Raw genomic sequence first — 21,450 nt, 5'->3', positions numbered from 1 at the left:
AATTAGGCTGCAAGGACCGTTGATTTGGGGCATTACTGCTAAATGCTCTCCCTTCTCTGCCACCATGTGGTCCAATCCGTTGTGTTATTTATTGTGATACTAAATTCCATTTGTTTTACAGAACTCCCAGGATTTCAATGTGGGGCAGATTTTAGTATTGAAAATGCATGAATGCATTGTGCAATCAGCCTGGGGCAGGTGGAGGTTTGGATGGCTAGGGAGAGGGCAATTAGGGTTTCTATCACGCAGGATGGCGGGGGCGGGAGGGCAGTCCTGGATACTGGCATACACAAGATAGTTGAGAATTTGGTACTGGGATGGGTATGTACCTTGCTTTCTCTTCTTCCCACTTTAGGGCAGGGAGAGAGGTGATTTTAAGTGTAGGAGGAGGTAGCATTGAATTCCACATTCCCGTCCTCCAGCAAACGTTGACAGCAACTAGATACCCCACTGCACCCTCCTCCCCTAGTATGTACCACCACATCCAGCTATGATGGATAAGAATGTTAACTGGATGGTTCTGCTAACCAATCATCTGTGGAATAGTTAGCCGTGTTCACAGTTAATTTACAGTCATTCGGCTCCAGAGTGAACAAACCACCGTGATGAACTGGATCAATTCACACCTCTCGAAGCTTGTTTCAGACAAACATCATCATGTTAGTTTAAATTTGGGTTATATTCCGAAGGTCAGCTTTTCAACCATAAGTTTGTCAATGGCAAAACTCCCACTGACTTCAGTGGGGTCACGATTTCATCATGTTTTTTCACTGTAAACTGAGATTCTGGAGTGTGTTAATGCAGCAACTCGTAAGTCTGCAATTAGGCATCCATTTGTACAGCCATATTATCACTGTATACATGGGGTCTGGGGCATCTGAGTTACTGACAGGGGAGTGAGTCAGCCCCAAGTGGACTCAGCACTGGGTGAGTGGTCTGACCAATCAGGTGAAATGTGAGGCATATATAAGCACTGAAGCCAAGGCAATGTAATGAGTTCATCGGGCTTTACAATAGGTGTAGGAATGCCTGGTAGCTGGCCTCTCAGTACCAGCTCAGGAAGAGACTGAATAGCAGGAGGCCTTGACTAATCAAGGACTGGTGAGGTGTTACTGATGCAGGTGAGTAGCACTCCTTGATTAGGATTTTGATCTGTGTTTTGGGAGAGGTGGTGCCTTGGCCTTGCAATCCAGCACCATCCAGGGCAGGCATCAAACATACCAATCTCTCAGCATCCTCCAGTGACTCCAGCTGGAACAGGCCGATCACTCTGAAGATGATGAAGCACTGTTGTGGAGGGTCGATCCTGTCAGACATGCATTAAGGCAAAGTCCTAATTCCCAGCTCAGATGCTTGATAACGAAGCCCTTGAAGTTTTGGCATCAGGCTTAACAGAAGCTTCAGAGGAGAGCAGCACAGCCCTGAGGCACACACTGGGACCTGAGAGCTCCCAGATCCCACATCCAGCCAAGTCATGGTGCACCCAAGGGATCTCAGGTAACTGTCATATCCATACATGAAGGACCCGATATGTCCACACCTAGGGCGTAGCTTGAAGCCACTAGACTGTTTCTCAGACTGTGTGAAAAGAAGAGAGAAAGATAGAGCACAGGCAGCAGTAAAAGATTAATAAAACATCTGAAGAGCTGTGAGGCGCTGAGCCCAGACCACATTACTTAATGCAATTTTTATTTATTTGTTTGACAGAAAACAGTTAGAGGTAGCAGCTCTGCAGCCAAGAACCTAATGAGAATCAGGTGAAGATGTCAGTGAAGATGATTAAACGCTGATGTGATGGTAGCAGCAGTTGTGCAAGGGAGCTCCTCCATAAGGCCAGTCCTTGCTTACAGACAGCCCCCCAACCTAAAGCAAATACTCATCAGCAACTACACACCACACAACAAAAACACTAACCCAGGAACCAAACCCTGCAACAAACCCCAGTGCCAACTCTGTCCACATATCTATTCAAGGGACACCATCAGAGGACCTAAACACATCAGCCACACTATCAGAAGCTCATTCACCTACACAGATGTGTATATGCCATCATGTGCCAGCAATGCCCCTCTGCCAAGTGCATTGGCTAAACCGGACAGTCTCTATGCAAAAGAATAAATGGACACAAATCTAACATCAAAAATTATAACTTTCAAAACCCAGTAGGAGAATACTTCAATCTCCCTGGTCACTCAATAACAGACTTAAAAGTGGCAATTCTTCAACAAAAAAACTTCAAAAACAGACTCCAACGAGAAACTGCAGAACTGGAATTAATTTACAAACTGGACACCATCACATTAGGCCTGAATAAAGACTGGAAGTGGATGGGTCACTACAAAAACTAATATTCCCCTTGCTGATACTCACACCTTCTTGTCAACTGTTTGAAATGGGCCACCTTGATTACACTGAATTCATTAACACTACAAAAGTGATTTTTCCTCCCTTCTTGTCAACTGTTGAGAATAACTCACTTCCATCTTAATTGAATTGGCTCATTAGCACTGACCCCCCACTTGGTAAGAGAACTCCCATCTTTTCATATGCTGTGTATTTATACCTCTCTACTGTATTTTCCACTCCAGGCATCTGATAAGGTGGGTTTTAGCCCATGAAAAGTTATGCGCAAATAAATTTGTTAGTCTCTAAGGTGCCACAAGGACTCCTCATTGTTTTCCTCCATCAGCTGTGATGGTAAAAGCTGCTAATAAGAGGCAGGTGCTGTTCACCCTTACCAGGGGTAAGTGCATGGTGCTTGTTGATAAGACAATGTAAGGCATTAAAACTCTACAGCTATGGGATTTGTCAGTCACATGCTAAGAGCAGAGATTCAGGAGTGGGGAGATATTATAACACATATATTTTGGAGAAGAGAATGAACATCACATCTATAAGGCATTGCAAAACTCTAAAAGTTCTTGTCAGCTGTGTCATATAAATGCTGTTATTCAAATATCCCATTAATATATTCTCTGGGAAAGAGCTTCTTAAATTTTAATCAGAGAACAGCCCCAGGAGGTCATTCTGCTGATGCAAGATAGTTCCCCATCATACATTTTCTTGCGCTTTCTCTAGTCTTGTTTTAAATGTCCCAAGTGATGGGGGATTTTAACCTCTTCCCTTGGGAGACTAAAGCCTAATTGATCGAATTCAGAATGTTCAGACCAAGAAATTCCCAAGTGGCTCCTCATTCTTCATGATCTTTAGAGACTATATCCCTGTAACATGAAGCACACTCTGGTATCAACTGTACTGGACTGATATATTTTGTTGCAGCTAGAAGTTTATACCTATCATTAAACCAGAATGATCACATCTGTGAAAACTCAGACTCTGCTTTGGTCTTTTGTATGTATGGCAGTAGATCTCTTATGTGGCATGTTGTTCACAAATTCTGGAGGCAGGTTGTTTTCTAGGGGGCTGTATCTGTATATTAACAGAGTGAAGAAATACTACAGCAATGAATTTTGTATGCCCTCGGTGATATGCCTTCAGTCTTCATATAGCCACCAAGTGCTCTTGCTACCCCATATTGTGCTGTGTTGTTATTTTTTGACAACACTCCTCCTCAGCTTCAGTGGAGTTACACCCAGGAGAATTTGGACTGGGCCCAAAACTCCAATCATGGTCAATGGGAGTCTTGCCTCAGTAAAAAGTAAGGAACTCAGGATGGGCCCATTATTAATCAGAACTATCCCATGAAAAAGGAAAACAAGCCTTCACTTGTTGGTGGAAGTCAGCTGGGAGCTAGCTAATTTACAGGGCTATGGCGGAGCTACTGGAGGATTCCACCATGGGCAAGTAAAGCAGAGCTAGTGCTTCACAGCTGAGCAAGTTCTGATCCACCTTCCCCAAGCAGGAGCCCCCATCCTCTCTTGGCATTTGCTCCAGATATAATCCACTTCCCTGATTCCCCCAGCAGGCTGGGAACTAGCACAGACTGGGAGCCCAGGGTGACTCTGTGCAGAGTGGCCAAGAAAAAGCAGGCATGGACTATGAGACTGCCTGCCCACTTGTGCTCAGAGCACTGCTGAAGGTACTAAGGAGGTAAGTCTTGTTCACTTGGAACTAAGGAACAGGAGAGGGGAAGGAGGTTATCAGAACAAATACAGAGCAACCCAAGGGTTAATATGAAGATGCAGTTAGTTGTATTTTATATTAAAATGAAGCAATCCCCTTTTTGCTGACATGGAACACTAATTGCAAACCTCCACAAGGATGTCACTCCTAACCTAACCTGGGGTTTTAATGATCCCCTTGTGAAATTGCTCTGGATATCCAAAATGAAATACTGCAGATCGATATAAAGTATGTATAGCATTAATAACAGAGACTTTCAAAGTAAGGCACCAAAGGCAAAATGATCTATTTTGGGACTCAGAATCTACTGAGAAACTACTGGACCAACTGACTGAAAACTAAATGTTGTCTCTCTCTCTCTCTGACAAAGAATCTGTATAACGATTAATGCTACTGACCGGTTACCCGCTGTGCACAGAACAAGGCTGGACTAAGGCATCCTATTACATTTTTTATCCCATTTTCCTCTCTCCCCTCTCCTGTCCACTTGTTTGTTTCATTGATCTTTTTGCATCTTGTCTTTTAGACTGTAAGGTCTCTGGGACAGAGCTCTGTATTTATTAACCATGTGTCCAATGCTCTGCACTATGGGGTACCAATCTAGTTAGGACTCTGGTCCCCATTGTGATATCAGTGATAAATAATAATGATCACTGGTGCCACACCAGAGTTTTCAAGCTGACAGGCCTGATTAAAGCTAACACTGAATTTCACATGTAAAACCGATATGGTGCTGGCTTTTAGTAACTCTGGGACAGATTGTCCCCTAGTGTCAATCAGCATGACTCCACTATTGTCAATAGCACCAGTCCCCATCAGCTGAGAATCTGGCCGATTCTAGCTTGCTTAGAGAGATCAGAATTTTAACTGAAAGCTTCATGTTTTAAAAGTGGGTTGACCTGGTTAAAGGGCCATGATGTGATGTGGCCTTCACATAATTAAGAGAGTGATCCCAGGAGGTGCTCAACACCTGAAATTGAGGGGGAAATCTGGCCTTTTATCTAACTTAATTTCTTCTAAGCAGGCGAGGCTGAGATAGATCCCTCACACAGAAAATGGGTTTGCTGCCTGACTGTTCAATTTCTAATGATTTATAATTCCCCTAATAAGGGACAGACATAAAAGCTCTCCCTGATTTAAATAAGGCCTTATTCTATGCCTTACAAATAAGCACCAGATTTATCTTGTACAATATACTGGGTAACTTTTCAGCACTTGCCAGTACTTGAAGCCATGTTGGCTGCACATCAATGAGAGAGAAGCTGCCTTTTCAGTCAAGGAGGCGGAACATCATATAGGCAAAACTGTAAGTGCTATATTAGTGCCTACCTCTTCCTTGTATTGACTGGTATTGGGTAACTATTAACCCCTGATTAGAATTATATAAGAGGTATTGTACTGCATCAGTTTCAAAGGAATCGGCTCAGTCGTGAAACAACACTGCTGTGTCCACTGTTTCCTGGGATTGTGTATCTGTGTTTATATTGGCCTGGAAATTATGGGAAAACAACATGACTGACAGATGCTGCTGATGCTACGAGAAGGCAATGAGTGGGACACCGCCTGGGCAGCAACGGCTGAATGCATTATATCTAGGAAGGGAAGAAGAAGCACGTTCGCTGCTAGACCTTCAGGAAAAAGACCATTGCCGCCAATGCAGCCATCTGGTTGTTTACCAATCTGTAAGCATCATGGCTTCACCTCTCCACAGCATAGCATCCTCTGTGGGGATGAGCAGTGCTGGGAGCCCCCTGGAACTCAGGAAATGCAGGTAGCCACATTCTGACTGCCTCCTGCAGGGAAATGCTAGGAGAACAAGAGGCTTAGCATATTTGTCCTGTAGCAATCATAATTTGTCCCAGAGAACTGTTTCTGTGAATGCAGCTGTGACCATTCACAATTAGATAGAATGGGCCAGTCCTATATAATGTCCAAGGTCCCTCAAAGAAACAGACATCTCCATTAAACCAGAAACACATGAACTCTTCTAGCATTTCATTCATTTGAGCAGATATTATGGAAGACATGTACATCCTGACAACAGTGAAAGGTCAATCTTTATGCTTCCTATGGATCATTAGACATGCTCATGTTTGCTACAAGGTTAATGCCTTCCCAGGCTTAGTTTAGTCTGATAAGGGCTTCATCCTAAGGGGTGCTGAGCGCCATAATCCTCATTGACTGAAGGATAGGATGGGCAGGGACGCAAACCCATGCTCTAAAGTGTCCCTAGCCTGTTTGCCAGATGCTGGGAATAGGTGTGTGACGGTTTCAGTCACAGAGACCCCCTTGGGACTGTCACCTGATGTGCTGAAATTACCTCTGAGCCCGTTTTCCCTGCCAGCTTGGGACTCCAGAACCCTGCCTTGTTGAGCCAGACACGCTAGCCTGCTGCAACACAGACTCAGGGTCTAGGCCTCGCCCCCAAAGCTGCAGACTTTAACCAAAAACAGCTCAGCAGGTTACCTCTCCAGCACCCAGACACCCAGTTCCTAATGGGATCCAAACCCCAAATAAATCCGTTTTACTCTGTATAAAGCTTATACAGGGTAAATTCATAAATTGTCTGTCCTCTATAACACTGATAGAGAGATATACACAGCTGTTTGCTCCCCCCAGGTATTAATCACTTACTCTGGGTTTATTAATAAACAAAAGTGATTGTATTAAGTATAAAAAGTAGGATTTAAGTGGTTTCAAGTAATAACAGACAGACCAAAGTAACCCAGCAAAATAAAGCAAAATCACGCAAGTCTAAGCCTAATACATTAAGAAACTGATTACATGTAACATCTCACCCCCAAAGATGTTCCCTTAAGCTTCTTTCATAGACTCCTTCCTAGTCTGGGCCCAATCCTTTCCCCTGGTACAGTCCTTGTTAGTTCCAGCAGACATCTCAGGTGGTAAGCAGGGGTTTTCTCATGACTGGCCTCCTTTTGTCCTGCTCCACCCCCTTTTATAGCTTTGGTACAAGGTGGGAATCTTTTGTCTCTCTGGGATCCCACCCCTCCTTCTAAATGGAAAAGTACCAGATTTAAGATGGCCTTCATTATTAGGTGACATGGCCACATGTCACTGTAAGACCCCTAGTCTCCATTCTTCCTGGGCTGGCCCACACGACACAGGAAGGTTTGCAAGTAAACAGAGCCCTTTACAGTTCTTTGATTCTGAACCACCCTTAATGGCTTCCACTTAATATGTTTACATCAGTAATACAAGTTTATATCTTATTCTCCTGACTCCAGACATAGGAATAATACATGCAAACAAATAGGATGAACACATTCACTAGATTATAAGCTTTGTAATGATACCTTACAAGAGACCTTTTGCATAAAGCATATTCCAGTTACATCATATTCACATTCATAAGCATATTTTCATAAAGCATATGGAGTGCAATGTCACAAGGTGACAGGGGATGGATAACTTGATGATTACCTGTTCTGTTCATTCCCTCTGAATCACCTGGCATTCGCCACTGTTGGAAAACAGGATCCTGGGCTAGATGGACCATTGGTCTGACCCAGTTGGTTGTTCTTATGTTTTTACTGTAATGGGAGTTATGAGTACTAAGAGGGCTTAGGATCAGGCCCTAAGTCCTTACCTAGACCATAGGAAAAGATTCCTAATGGATGAAGGCCAACACCTGTTACTGGCACTAGTCATGGTAGAATATAGAAACACACAGTTCACAGACAGTACCTTAGGGTCAGGGTTAAGAGCAGTGATGCAGTTGAGCCGTACAGCAGGAATCTCCGGAAGGAGTGGATATAGTTGGTTCTGGAGGCGACTGGTCAGTTCTCTGCTCCACCAGATAACATTTGGAAGCCATGTATGGGAGAGGTACATAGAGATCTGCTGGTAAAAAATGGATGTTCCTCGAAGAGCTTCCTTAGCCTACAAACAGTGACATTTGATTAAACGCCTGGCCTTCAGGTTAACAGTGCACTGCAAGACAGCAGCACATATTATTTACAAGAAGCTTTTTATACACATGTTGCATGACTGGAGTTAAATGGGAGATGGAGGAGAGAATTTACCACAGTTCCCAATGCAGACCAGCAGTTATACTTCCAGCTTTGCCACTGATCCTTGGCTGGCTATCTTCCCCTCTCCTGTCAAACCCACCAGCAGCACAACCCCTTCCCTATTTTAATGATGAAACACTTGCCCAGCATTTTCTCATTCAGCTCTCTATGCCCTACCCAGCCTTGCATATAAGTACAGTACAACTAAACAGGAGGCAGGCAGGCTGGGGACTAGCATGGAGGTGAGACCCTAAATCCATCACTAAGGTAGAGAGGAGGTTGCTAGCTCCAGTTGAAGGGGGATGAAGAGGGCACAGGCAGGCACAGACAAGTTCTTCATCTGCTGAAGTGGTATGGACGCCCAAAAGGCTGGGAGCCCTGTGTGATGGACAGCATGTCTCAGTTATTTTATATCTGGACTTTACAGCCAATTGAAGTTGTTAAGGCCAATGCTGCTCTCCATAATAAAGCTTTATGGCTAAGCCAGCTAATCTTTTCAGTAGTTCTGGCCAAGGGGCAATGCTATGAATCTCATCAGTGTTCTACAACCAAAGGTGACCAGTAACTTTCTTTTGGCTAGGGGACGTTCCACTTGTTCTGCAGCCCAGGGGATGACTGTATTATATAAATCTTTGTGAAGGATCAGTGCTTTTAATTATAACCAGATTCTGCCTTTCTGAAGCTGGGGATGGGGGGAAACTATTTCATTAAGAGGACCATAAATCAGTCTAATGCTGTATAATATTCACTTAAGAAATCTTTCACGGGGCTATTTTACAGGTCTGAACAGTGGTATTCATTTGATTTTTTAATAAGATTGTTATTAAAAACACTGAAACCCAATCTTTGTTCTACACTGTTGGGAAGTTACAGATCTCTTTGGTTTCCTCTCTAAACCCACTTGTCCCTCCAAATTGGTTCTAAACAACTAGGGCTGCCAGAGAGAAGACTTTTCCCAAACAGGGGCCAGCCAACAGGGGCCAGCTTGTAAATGATCAGGATTAATAGTTATGCAAAATATCTTCTCTCTAGCATCTGTTCTGGTACCTTCAAACAAAAGCACAAACTGTAAAGGTCTCAGACTCAATCCTCAGCTCATTCAATGACAGAGACTCCATGGAAGTTATTTTCATGCACCACAAAATTGTTTAGTGTTAGCAAGTGTATAGAAAACAATCAGGTTGCTTTATTTAGTGATAGCCTGCCTAACTGAAAACACTGTTTAAATTCTTAAAGAGCATGTGTCATAAAATCTGATTCCCATCAGACATTCCTCTAAATACATCTTGTTTATCAGGATGCAAAGGTTACAAGAGATAAATGTATCATTCTAACAACTCCAGGACCCTGATCTAGGGAATGGGTAAACTTGTCTCATTTCAATCATTTGTTTGGAAGGGGGACAGAAACTGGCAATCCAAAAGCTACCAAAGCTGATGACAGAGGGGGATAAATTTTGAAGATTTGCTTGATTTATAGAAATAGATTTAAAAACAAAAGATGCTGTCATGGTTGAGAGATCGAAAGGTTGACCTGCCCAAGACAACAGTTCCCTCCTTGAGGAGCCTGTTATATTTTTATTCAGAAACCATTAGACCTTGGGCTAGAGAAATAGAATCTGACAACAACAAAAGACATGCCGCTGCCAATGAAATGCCCAGTAAACAGAAAGCAGAAGGCTCAGGGGACTGGAATGGAGAGTGTGTCCTTTCTAGGTTGGTAGTGCCTGAAAAAAACCATTAGTATCCAATGACCTATGTGAAATGAATAGGACAGGTCAGTCCAGTTCACAGTGGCCAAATGTCCACCTCTGCAGTCTGAGCTAACTACTATTATTATTACAAGTGTGGCAGGGCACCACCCTCAAGTACAACCCCTTGGTCTTGCAGGGACTCTCTCTCTCTTGCAGTCTTGCAATTGCAATGATTTACTCCCAGTCCACGACTTAAATCAAGATTCCCCCCCAGGGGGCTGATTTATTAATTTTCACGGTACAAACCCTTTAGCCCCTCAAGTCTACCCTTCCTCTGGGAGCTGGCTGCTAAGACCAACAAGCCTCCTCCCCTAAGTTCAGGAGTCCCACAGGCCTCCTCCCAGCGCCTATGTTAATAATTCAGTCCTTCCGGTCCTGCACTAAGGAAGTTCAGCAGCAGTGATCTTCCTCGTGGGCCTCTGTCTCTGGGAGCACCTCTTCTTCTGAGCCTCTTCTTTCTAGGAACAACCCTCTCAACTGAACTATGGCAGCCTTTTATCAGGCCAGGTGCTCATTAGTCAATTAGCTGACACCAGCCATCTAGGCAGATAAATACTACAGGTTGGCCAAGATGGGCTTGTTCTCCTTAAAGAAGGCCCCCATAGTTAGACTGGGCCCTGACACCTCTTAAAGACTACTGTCACCACCACAGCTGGCCTCCCTGTTGGCAATCAAGCCAAAGCGACAAGAAATGCAAGGCCCAATGGGACTTAATGTCCTGCTCAACCTATGAGTGGTCCCACCATGTCACGGCTGCGCAATATTAGTGGACAGGCTGAGGGAAGTTAACACTTGCTCTGTGGACTGAAATAGGTCCTCAGTTTCCAGGACTAGCAATCCACTGCTTTTCAGCACTACATTCATGAAACAATATTAAAAGAAAAAAACATCACATCCACTGTGGCTAACTTGATGTGAATCAGATACTACTGTGATGGGCTCAACAGACCAATACATAAACAGACAGACATTTTCTCTTTGGTAACATGTGGGCACTAAATGTATCTAATAGTTTGCACAGCCCGTCATGTGTCTGTTCGCCATACTAATAAAAGAACTATGGATTACTCAAGCTGAGAACATTAAAATATCCGGGTGCTAGACTTAAATTTTGACCATGACCTTGTACATTCTTTTGTAGATGATCTAAAAAATTTAACAACTCATATTGTCCTCAAATCTCACAACCAACAAAGTTATTTTCCTGGACAACAGAGTGACCATGAGATTTTGCACACCAAATTAAGCTAAGCCCCGATGACTGATTGCCATTGTTTCCATAAGAAACCACTAGAACGAGGAATGTTAACTGCTGCAAGAGAGGAATATTGTTATCTCATGTTGCCAGGTAAGATACTACACATTAGCACTGCAGCAAGAGACTAGAGCGGAGAGTCTGAACAGTGAAATCTGCCAGGTTTCTCTCCAGCAATAGCTGTGGCTGATAAGGAGAACAATAAAAGAGGCAGCAGTGAGTTACTTTTGTTTTCATTGTCTCTGCTGCATCTGACATTTTTGAAAGTTTTTAGTGGTTCCCATCAGCTTACATCTCTGACAAGGGAACCAAGAGCCGCTGTACAAGTGTTGGAAGAAAGCAGGAATAACAAAGGCAGTGTTGTAGGGAAGGGCATATGCTGGAGCCTCTGTAATGAGAGGAGACCTCTCACGAGAGGAAACATCAGTTGCACACAGGCCCAGTTTAAGGAACACCGTCCAGCTGGCTCATGTGTTCACCGTTGTGTGTATTAGCTGAACTGGGTACCAATGGCAGTGCATGCAAGCAGGGTGGAAGGATTGTTCCATGATTTATTTCTGTGACTGGAAGCTCTATGCAGCATGTGCAGGCAATGTGGGATAAAATCAACCCCCTTCCCTGACTTCACCAAATGTTCGGAGCAGCCTAGGCCTGTAGCCTGCAAAATACATTCAATTATATGACACCAGATGGGACTTTTGAGTTGGCTCGGTGTTAACTTATTTCGACACTCTGATCAGCTCCATAGCTGAGGTGAACAGATAGTACCAAGGCAAGGGGATGGGGGGGGGTAAGTCACTTTACCACCCATTTGCTTGTGTTTCAAAGCATTTATCTTGGATCCAGTGGACCTAAGGCGGAAATCATTGTGATACCCTTAGGCAGTTTAGCAAGCTGCCTTTCCTCACCCACCCAGCTGCTTCTCCCCACAGTGCCCAGGCATCAACAGGAGGGTTTGCTTATTGTCTCTTGTGCAGTGTTTTAATTATGACATAAGTTGTCAGCGTCAATCACATATTTGCAAAGCTTTGCAGCCACAGCTGTCACATTCCAGGCTAGCTTTATGATACTTCATGGGAAACTTAGTCTTCCCTGCTCACAGGCAGCCAGCTCCTCAGCTGTGGATGAGGAGCACTCACTCCATCGGAGCAGCGGAATGGGTTCTAAACCCAGATTTGCACCCCTACCCCCGACCTTTGATCTGGAGGTTGTGATGTGCCAGGCTGGATCTCTGGTGCAAGTTAGAACAGCATGAGGGCTGCTCGTGGCCCCAAGGGGTCATTCTGGCAGCCAGGGATTTCCACGATCCAGCCAGAGCCCCTTTTCCCTGGCCACATCAGCAGCCACTAAGTGGGGTTGCACAGAAACTGTGACTGTGGTTCTGTGCCACTCAAACACCCCCTGTAACTGAGGGATCTGCCACTGGCTAGCTACACCATCTTTAGAGCTGCTTTGTGCCACCGGAGAGCTGCCAGTCCTCCCCAACCTGGCAAAGGGCTACAGTCAGTGCCTCAGCAGTGATTATATACAGAATGTTCATTCAAACATAGCCTTCAGGAGATCGGTGCACTGGCACATCAAAGAAAAGTGTGTTTCCAAGGTGTTCCTGATACATCATTCAGTAAGAAAATGGTTAAGAGGACTAGATTACCACCTAATATTGAACTGACCAGGAATGGAAGCCAGGGCTTTGGATTCCAGGTCCTGTGAATTTAACAGCAAGACAATATGCCCTCTTAAGCAACATTTTCACATAGTAAAAATACAGTCACAAAACCACCCTGCAAATTAAACAAGCTTTCCTTCTTTGACTGCTGGATAAAGATTTCTACACTGGGTATTGACAGCCACTGGAGATATATTGGCCAGCTAATGTGCAACAAACAGACAAAAGGTCATTGATGTATGGGGATGTATTCTGAGCTGCAGATTTCAAACTCGGCGCAGGTGAGAAGAGCAGAGTGGGAAATAGAGTAGAGTGTCTGTAAGTCACCTGTCTGCTCCCACAGTCCTGAGCTGGCAGCCCCTACTGTGATTTAGAGCAGCCTATGGGCTGTTCTAAACTACGCTGGCTCCTAGGCATCTCAGCTGGAGTCAGAATATTCAAATCTGGCTCTTAATAAATACCAGAGCATTTCTGAGTAATGGACATGACAAAGTGTTGCCACTCACTTTATGCTTCCGGATCTTGGTGCTGTTCTGTGCCAGAGATTCGTCTGCTGGAATTAGGCAAGCGTAGAGTGCCAGCCCATCCTCTCGCCAGACCTGCTGCAGACCCAGCACCTGAAACGGGGCTTTGAGCCCACCTTTCACTTTCAAGGGAGGTACCTGTAAATTCATTTGAACAGATGCTTTCATGTTACACACAACTGCATGATGGCCTTTTCAGAAAGGGAGTGACAATACCCCTTCATCTGACTTGGCTGCTTTTGAGTGGAGATAGCTTGTATCTAGCTTGACTAATGGAATAGCTAAGCTTTAGCCAGCAGTAACATTATAAAGGCCAAATTAAATAGGAATAGTAGGTGGTGGTAGGTCATGGGATTTATCTTCCCAGGAAGGACCCCGTAACCTGAAAACTGTGCACTCAGGCAGCTATGCAAGAGCAAGAGAGACGTGCTGCTTGTATTAGCTCCCTAGCCTAGCAAGAAATGAGAATGGAGAGTCCCTGTCAACACTGTGCTGCAAGCTCTTAGCCCACAGCAGCACTGTACGCTGCCTTTATTAATGATAATGAGATCAATACAATCTCTGCTCAAAATCAATGCCAAGTGATGATGCCATTATAAGGAGCTAGCACAAGGTTCTTTAATAAGCCTACATATTCCCAAGTAACGATCAGTAATAGCCACAAATGCATCAGTCACTTTCCTGTTTTACTTAGACCAAGGCTGTTTTTTAAAAAAAAATAGATTATATTTTTTGTTGCAGAGGGAAGTATTCTATTTTTTTAACGTACAGATTTAATCTGAAATGAGAAGGATATAAAGCCAGCCTGATAATGAACACTAGGTATCAAGCATATCAGTTTATTTCCAGAGACAAAGCTCTGGATTCATAAACCCCTTATTGGCCAAGACAAGAGCTGTAAGGCTCATAAATTCCTGAGGAAGTATGATGAATTTCAGCACACGGATTGCAGTGAGAGACCTTGCTATTCATGGTGGAAAGGAGACAAAAAGGAGCCCTGACAGGGATATAAGAACAGCCATACTAGATGAGACCAATGGTCCATCTAGCCCAGTGTCCTGTCTTCTGACAATAGCCAGTGCCAGGTGCTTCAGAGTGAATGAACAGAACAGGGGCAATTATCAAGAGATCTATCCCCTTTCATCCAGCCCCAGCTTCTGGCAGTCAGAGGCTTAGGAACACACAGAACATGGGGTTCCATCCTCACCATCTTGGCTAATAGTCATTGATGGACCTGTCCTCCTTGAACTTATCTAATTCTTTCTTGAACCCGGTTACACTTTTGGTCTTCACAACATCACCTGGCAACAAGTTCCACAGGTTGACTGTGCATTGCATGAAGAAATACTTCCTTTTGTTTGTTTTAAACCTTCTTCCTATTGATTTCATTGGGTGAAGGGGTAAATAACACTTCCCTATTCACTTTCTCCACAGCAAGCATGATTTTATAGACCTCTAACACATCCCCCCTTATTCATCTCTTTTCCAAGCTGAACAATCCCAGTCTTTTTAATCTTTCCTCATATGGAAGCTGTTCCATACCCTAAATCATTTTTGTTGCCCTTCTTTGTACCTTTTCCAATTCTCATGTATCTTTTTTGAGACGGGGCGACCAGAACTGGATGCAGTATTCCAAGTGCAGGAGTACCATGGATTTATATAGTGGCGTTATGATATTTACTGTCTTTTTGTCTATCCCCTTCCTAATGGTTCCTAACATTCTGGAAAATAGAAAACACCAGGAAAGAGATGGCAGCAAGAGGAGGAAGAGGCAGCAGGAGACCTGAGAGCTTGGGCATGGGGGAGAGGAGGGAGAAGGTAGATGCAATGGGAAAAAGACAGGGAGAGCAGCCACAGAAGGGAGTGGCAGCCTGGGCAAGGCCAGATTCCCTGACTTGGATCATGTACCATATGGGATGAAAAAACAGGCAACTTTTGAATTATGAGGCTCTAATTCCATCGCAGGGCTCTGGTGACTACACAAGCCCCTCACTTTATGTTCCCATGGTTTATGCCATTGCTGGGATCTCTAGATAGATTTATAGACCCTGCTGCTTATTCCATGTGTAACATAAAGCTATTCTTCCAAGTGAGAGAAATGCCTTTAAAAATGCACTCTCAATACAGGGCTCAGGCACATTTCCAACCTCCTGCGTGGAGCAATTGCATCACTGGGAATAGCACTGCCGCTGCCTCCACTAAGGGAATTTCTGTAGCAGTTCGCTACTGGTGATTTTTTAAATGTGGAGGGCCAAGATTTCAGTGTTCCTCTGATTTTCATTTTTGTTCCTGTTACATGCTCTTTGCAAACTCAAGGGCTGATCCAGCTCCCACGGACCTCAAAGGGAGTCTCTGCAATCACTTCAAGTTGAGCTGGATCGGGACATGATTTTACCTTGTTTGGGTCAGCCATTGTCTGTTGTGGTAGAGGAAGGAGAAGTATTAAGAGGATGATACATTTTTTTCCCCACCTTGATATTTTTCTGGTGGACAAAATGTAGGGAGCCTGATTCTGTAGCATTTCACACTGTGTAACTCACCAGGGAGAGAAGCCAGGTAACAAGAGCCTGGTAGATGCTGACTGCTGTCAAGACAGTGTCTGGGAAGCGTCCACTGTGCTGACCACATGTGGCTACCTGTCCACAACTGGCGAGCCAAATCGTCATGAGAAGCATCTCACCGTTAACGCTGTCTGCACTTGGCAATGCATTAATAGCTGGCAAATAAGAAGCTTCCTGTTGAAGGAGAGTGGGAACATTAAACTAATTTGTATTATGAGGCCTGAAACAGAAAACTATATTGATTTAGATCAATACAACTGGCTGAATGCGACCATCGCAGGTGGCGGTAATAAATCTATAGGAACATGCGTGTTTACAGCTTCACTTTTACATTTTATCCAAGAGACGGCACCTCTAGCAACCTAACACCTCCTAGCTCCATGCTGGGCATTGATTCTATACTGACCTATAGAGTTCCCAGCACCACTTCCTGTAGCATGCTGGGCTTTCCTTAGAGCTCTCTCATCCATGTCCGGAGTAGGCCTAACACTGCTTAGCCTGTGGAAGCTAATGAGATCACAGCCAGAGGTAGTATGACTGGAGTCATTCAGTATTCATCATCAACCTTAAATGTTAATTACTTATCAGGGAAATGCCCTTGAATCAAGACTGATAAGAGTGATAGAGCTTGTATTACTGTCTGCTCTGCCTAACAAATCTCACTGATCTATCATGTACATTTAAGTGAACTCTCACCTCATCACCTTGATTATAACTGTGCATTGGTATTTTGTCAATTAGGAGACGAATCCCTCCCCCGCCCTTTTATTTTCAAATGCAATTCTCACAATTTTGCATTGGCCATTACCAGTTTTCCGGTAACATGCATTCAGTATGCTCTGAAACACTGATTTCTTGCAACCTAAATAAAACACACAGCTAACTTTAATCTGTCCTCACTGCAGCGTGTGGTGAACTTTACAGTGCAAGCTGAGCACACAATCGCAATGGAACTGTGCATTTTCATCCCCAGCTCTCTTGGCTTTGTGTCAGAGCTGGTTATCAATGCCATCGGGCTGAAGCTTCGTGGATACAAGTTTGTTGGCCAAGATGAACAATGTGTTTCCAAGAAAATGGCTCTAATTGGTAAATGATGCTGTTTGTAGATCTTCGCACCTCTTGATAATCTGTACCTTATTCCCTGATAACCAGAAACTTCTGTGCTTTAACTCTGTACCATTTTCTTTTTATTTTAACATCATTTTAATAAAATTATTAAATCAGTTCTTGGAAAGGAGAGTTGGCCTTTTTGCAAATTTCCTTTCAACAAGTCCATATATTGGATTGGCCAAACAGCTCTTGTTGCTCTAATATGAGCAGGTCCTGCTGAGATTTTTAGATGGTTGGATGTTACTGGGCGAGGGGTGGGGAGGCAGAATGGTTCACTGGTAAACAGATCTGAGACCTTTCACCCCTAAGTAGAAGGCTGGACTCCACTCTGGATTGGTAACAAATGAAAGGCTGTTAGGTAAATGCAGTGTACCCAGGGGTATAAAACCATGATCATAGCTGGTACTCTCAGCACAGAGCGAACTCACCTCTCTGTCCTTCTGGGGGTCTCTCCCAGTGACGAGTGAGGCCCATTAGAGGAGGACCTTGTATAGCTGTATCTTTTATGTGGCTAACCAGGAGCTTTTGGACTCCAGGGCTCTCAATCCAGCATTAAATTCACACCAACGTTGTGTAAAGATGAGACTAAATGTCAGGTCCTGCTGTGATACAGTCTTCACAGTGTTAAACAGAGTTCATAGCAGTGAGGACTAAATTAGGGTGTACTTCACATTGAAGAGGAGGAAGGTGGCTTCCTGATTAAAGAAATGAAGATGTATCCTTTATTTGTAGGGACTGTGGATGGAATAGGTCTTATTCCATACTGGCTGCAGGATTCATAAAACAGTTGCTTGCAGCCAAGTCTAAATTTATCTTTCTATGTCATCCTCCCCGCAGCCTGGATCATGGGGATTTAACAGGCAATCCCTGATGAGTGGCAAATTACCGATTGCAGAAATTGTCTGCCAAATGATGCATCAGCTGTACATTTGTAAATGTGAACTGATTTCTAGGTACTTTAGCAGCCTTAGCTAATTCCTCTAATGAAGTCTCTATTCTCTCCATGTTAAAATGGCTCCAGCCTTGCATGACCTCTTACAGTACACAGTATTCATGCGCAGAAAAAAGCAAGTGTGCAGAAGGCATTGCCATGTGTCTGTTTTCATAAGCCTGGAAACTGGACAGAGCTGTGCTTTAACCAGCTAGGAAATGCAGTTGTTCCCCTTAGCAATCATGTCCATCTCTCCAATGAAACGCAGCTAACATTCTTTCATGACTTCCTAATTTCTAGTGGTGGATGAAGACATATCAGAAATGTCAAGTGTTTGTTCTTTCCCATTCTTTGGGGAAAGGAAAAAATGATGGCAATACCATCTGTTAGTCAATTTCAAACTACACATTAAATTGTGGAATAAATCCTGCAATCAGCCAGAGAACTGCTTTATCAGTGCAGAATGGAAGCAATGGATAAGAATGAGAAATTGTCTGAATTTCCTGTATTAAACTGGCAGAACATACTGTAATTAGGATGGCAACATTTAATAATGAAAAGAATCATAAGATTGACATTAATGGTCTGAATGGTCTTTCTGTTAATGCACTTTAGCACTGGACTCATACTTGATAACAGGAGTGGTTTTCTGAATATTAACCATTCTGAGGTTACTGAGCTGAGAAATATAACCGTGTCAGGATGATACAGAGATTTTCTGACCTGAACCATGCTTTAGATTGTTGAAATGGATGAGGTATAAACCTCCAAAGTAGATAATTCTAAAGTACTGCCAAAATAAGACTTCAGGAATTCAAGGATCTGAGAAACAGAAGCTTTATTTGCTGCTATCGTCCCTTTTACACAGCTCTCCAATTTGGTCCAGGCATTGCATATTGTGTTAGGTTGTTTAAATTGAAAGCAGACATTTCCTTGCTAGGAATAGCTTCTTTTCTCTACTATTATTCTCAGGCTCTAGCTTGAAAGAGATCGTCTCTCCTGATTGGGAAGTGTACGATAAGATTTGGATCAGCCATTCTTCCCTCTGTGAGAGCCCGAGAGGGCTAACGCCTGCCTGTGTCTATACAGATTTATGCAATACAATTATTGCACTGTGAAGGTGCAGGTGGGATCCTACTGTTGCACACAGCCCTGCTCAGCACAGGACCCAGAGCAGGGGGATATGGTTTTATACAAGCTTCATGTTCCCCCAGTTGTGAGGCCTGGAGGGGCTGGGTCAATCCCAGGTGCAATATACAGCAGCCTTCTCAGGGCTGCTATAACCCAAAGCGCTGATACACAAGCTGGGAATAGTTGGAGCATAGCAGTGCTCCATACACATCCCTCTCCCGCTGGCCACTTCCTTGATAACCCCCATGCTGGGGCTCTGAAGGGGTGTGGTGTACAGCAAGCTACACTGTCTCTATTGCACTTGAGGACTCACTCACCCCAGGGGAAACCTCAGCTGCCCAGGCAGGGCAGTTTAATGGCTACTTTGTGCCACCAAAGCAGTGCAAAGAGACCAAATCAGAGCCAAGGATCTGGCCGAAGCACGCACTGGCACATATACATTGCTTGTGCTGTTGGCTGTATACCTCGGCAACAGGAGTATGGTTACAGGGTACACGGATGTTGTTGGAATAGAGCATACACTTCCTCTGCTATCTGCAGTAAACAAGATGGCTCCATTGCACTAAACAATTGCTCTTGAGGACAGCAACCACATGCAGAGCCTCACTGCAGTGTTACCTGGCCTAACCAGTGATATCCTGTGCTGTCAGAAACCCTCCTTGCTGGATGCTGCTGCTATGTGCCACTGCCCTTGCTGTGCTGTCTTTCTGATGTGTTGCCAGGATCTGGCTCAGCATGGGCTCTCTTGACACCGTTTCTGGAAGCAAGCATCCTGTTCGCCACTCCTGAGCTACTAGTTATGAGAGACCTCTCACTCGCTGCCAGTATATTTCTAGTCAGACTCTGAGATGTTATGGATGGATCAGAAGGGACTAGTGATCAGGAAACCTCAAAGAACAGCCCTCAAATGTTCTGATGCTCTTCGGAATGATTTCCAAACCACAGGGATACAAAACCAGACTGGAAAGCTCACTGTATTTTCCACTTTCAGCTGCTCTGAGAGTCCTCACTCTGATTGTTCTTCCATACCAGCAGATATGACACAAAAGGGCCTCACTTAGCACATCTTATCTTGAACATCTTTAGGTGAAAATTCCCATTTTCCAGGATCTTGCGCCCAACCAAAATATAACAGGGGCTGATTCTTGTCTCCCTTACATGAGAGTAAATCAGGAGGAACTCCATCAAAGTCAATGCCGTCATGTTGGTATAAACCAGTAGAAGTGGGAACAGAAGCAGGCCGTTTGATTTTGTTTGCTTTCTAGAATACAAGATGGAGAGCTCCTTTCCTGAGATGGTTATTTATTCTTCTTATTACATTAGCACTGGAGAGGCTGAGCAGGGATCACAGCCCATTGTGTTGTGTGTTACACAAATGTGAAGCAAAAAGAGAGTCCTTGCCCAACGAGCTTATGATCTTGGTTAGTGACAAGATGCAATAAGTGGCTGAAACAAACAGGTCAAATGACTTTGCCAACCATAAACGCCAGCCTCACTTCCTCCTTCCTTAAGACTGACACAACTTAATGATCTTTATCTCTTTGAAAATAAACAAACAGGTATGGAAGAGATTTCTCTGCCCAACACACATTCTAGTGTGTGAACTCGAGGGCTTTACTCTGGGAGAGGTGATACAGTGATCTGAGCAGAGGACTGGGAACCAGGTACTCGGGTCCTAATCCTGGCTGTAAGCCTGATTCCTTCTGTACACCACTTAACCTCTCTCCCTCCATCTCTCCACCTTTAAAATGGGGATAGCACTCCTGACTTAGCTACCTGACAGGAGGATTAAATAGCTAAGGTCTGTAAAACACTCTGAAGATGGACAGCACAACATTAAGGAAAAACACTAACATTTCGTCTCTTTCCTTCCTTTACACATTCCAGAAACAGAACTATTTCAAAGCCATTATTGGCTGGGCAGCCCAAATAACACCTGGCTCCCTTATAGTGCTTTGCATCTGGAGTTCTCAATGCACTATTCAAGCAAGCTCAGTAGCATCACCATTCCTATTTTACAGATAGGGAAACTGAGGAGCACAGGTTGGGGAAATGACATGCCTAAGGTCACCCAGCAGGCCATTGGCAGAGCTGGGAATAAAAACCCCGTGTCCTGAGACCCAGTTGAGTGTCCTGTTTACCAGGCCCCACTGCCTCCTGAAGCATATACTATGTTTAAATACTTCTCTTCTTCCATTTCTAACATGGCATCAGGCCAACACTATATGCAACTTGAAATACACCCTCAACCCTGGGTATAGTTTAATATTTGTACCTTTCACAAGCACATTTTCCTGTTGAGTATATATATAGAGAGAGCCTTCCCTTGTTGCTCTGTGAGAGACTCACACAAACGAAGGGGGATAGTGATTGACCATATGATCTACTCACATGGCCCCCATAAC

The 21,450-nt window shown here is 44.0% G+C and overlaps 1 protein-coding gene across 1 annotated transcript in view; it reads right to left on the bottom strand.

Moving 5' to 3' along the window:
* Positions 1–21,450, bottom strand: part of DNAAF8 (dynein axonemal assembly factor 8) — a 147,930-nt gene that overhangs the window by 83,845 nt on the left and 42,635 nt on the right. Inside the window, exons 10-12 of the mRNA XM_077827455.1 lie at positions 15,853–16,047; positions 13,295–13,450; positions 7,789–7,983 (exon numbers count right to left, since the gene is read on the bottom strand). Of these exons, the coding sequence (XP_077683581.1) occupies positions 7,789–7,983; positions 13,295–13,450; positions 15,853–16,047 (546 nt within the window). The remainder of the gene's footprint in view (positions 1–7,788; positions 7,984–13,294; positions 13,451–15,852; positions 16,048–21,450) is intronic.

The sequence above is a fragment of the Eretmochelys imbricata genome, chromosome 10, assembly GCF_965152235.1.
Source record: "Eretmochelys imbricata isolate rEreImb1 chromosome 10, rEreImb1.hap1, whole genome shotgun sequence".
NCBI lineage: Eukaryota > Metazoa > Chordata > Testudines > Cheloniidae > Eretmochelys > Eretmochelys imbricata.
The sequence above is the reverse complement of the archived record's forward strand: the minus strand, read 5'-3'. Positions and strand labels throughout refer to the sequence as shown.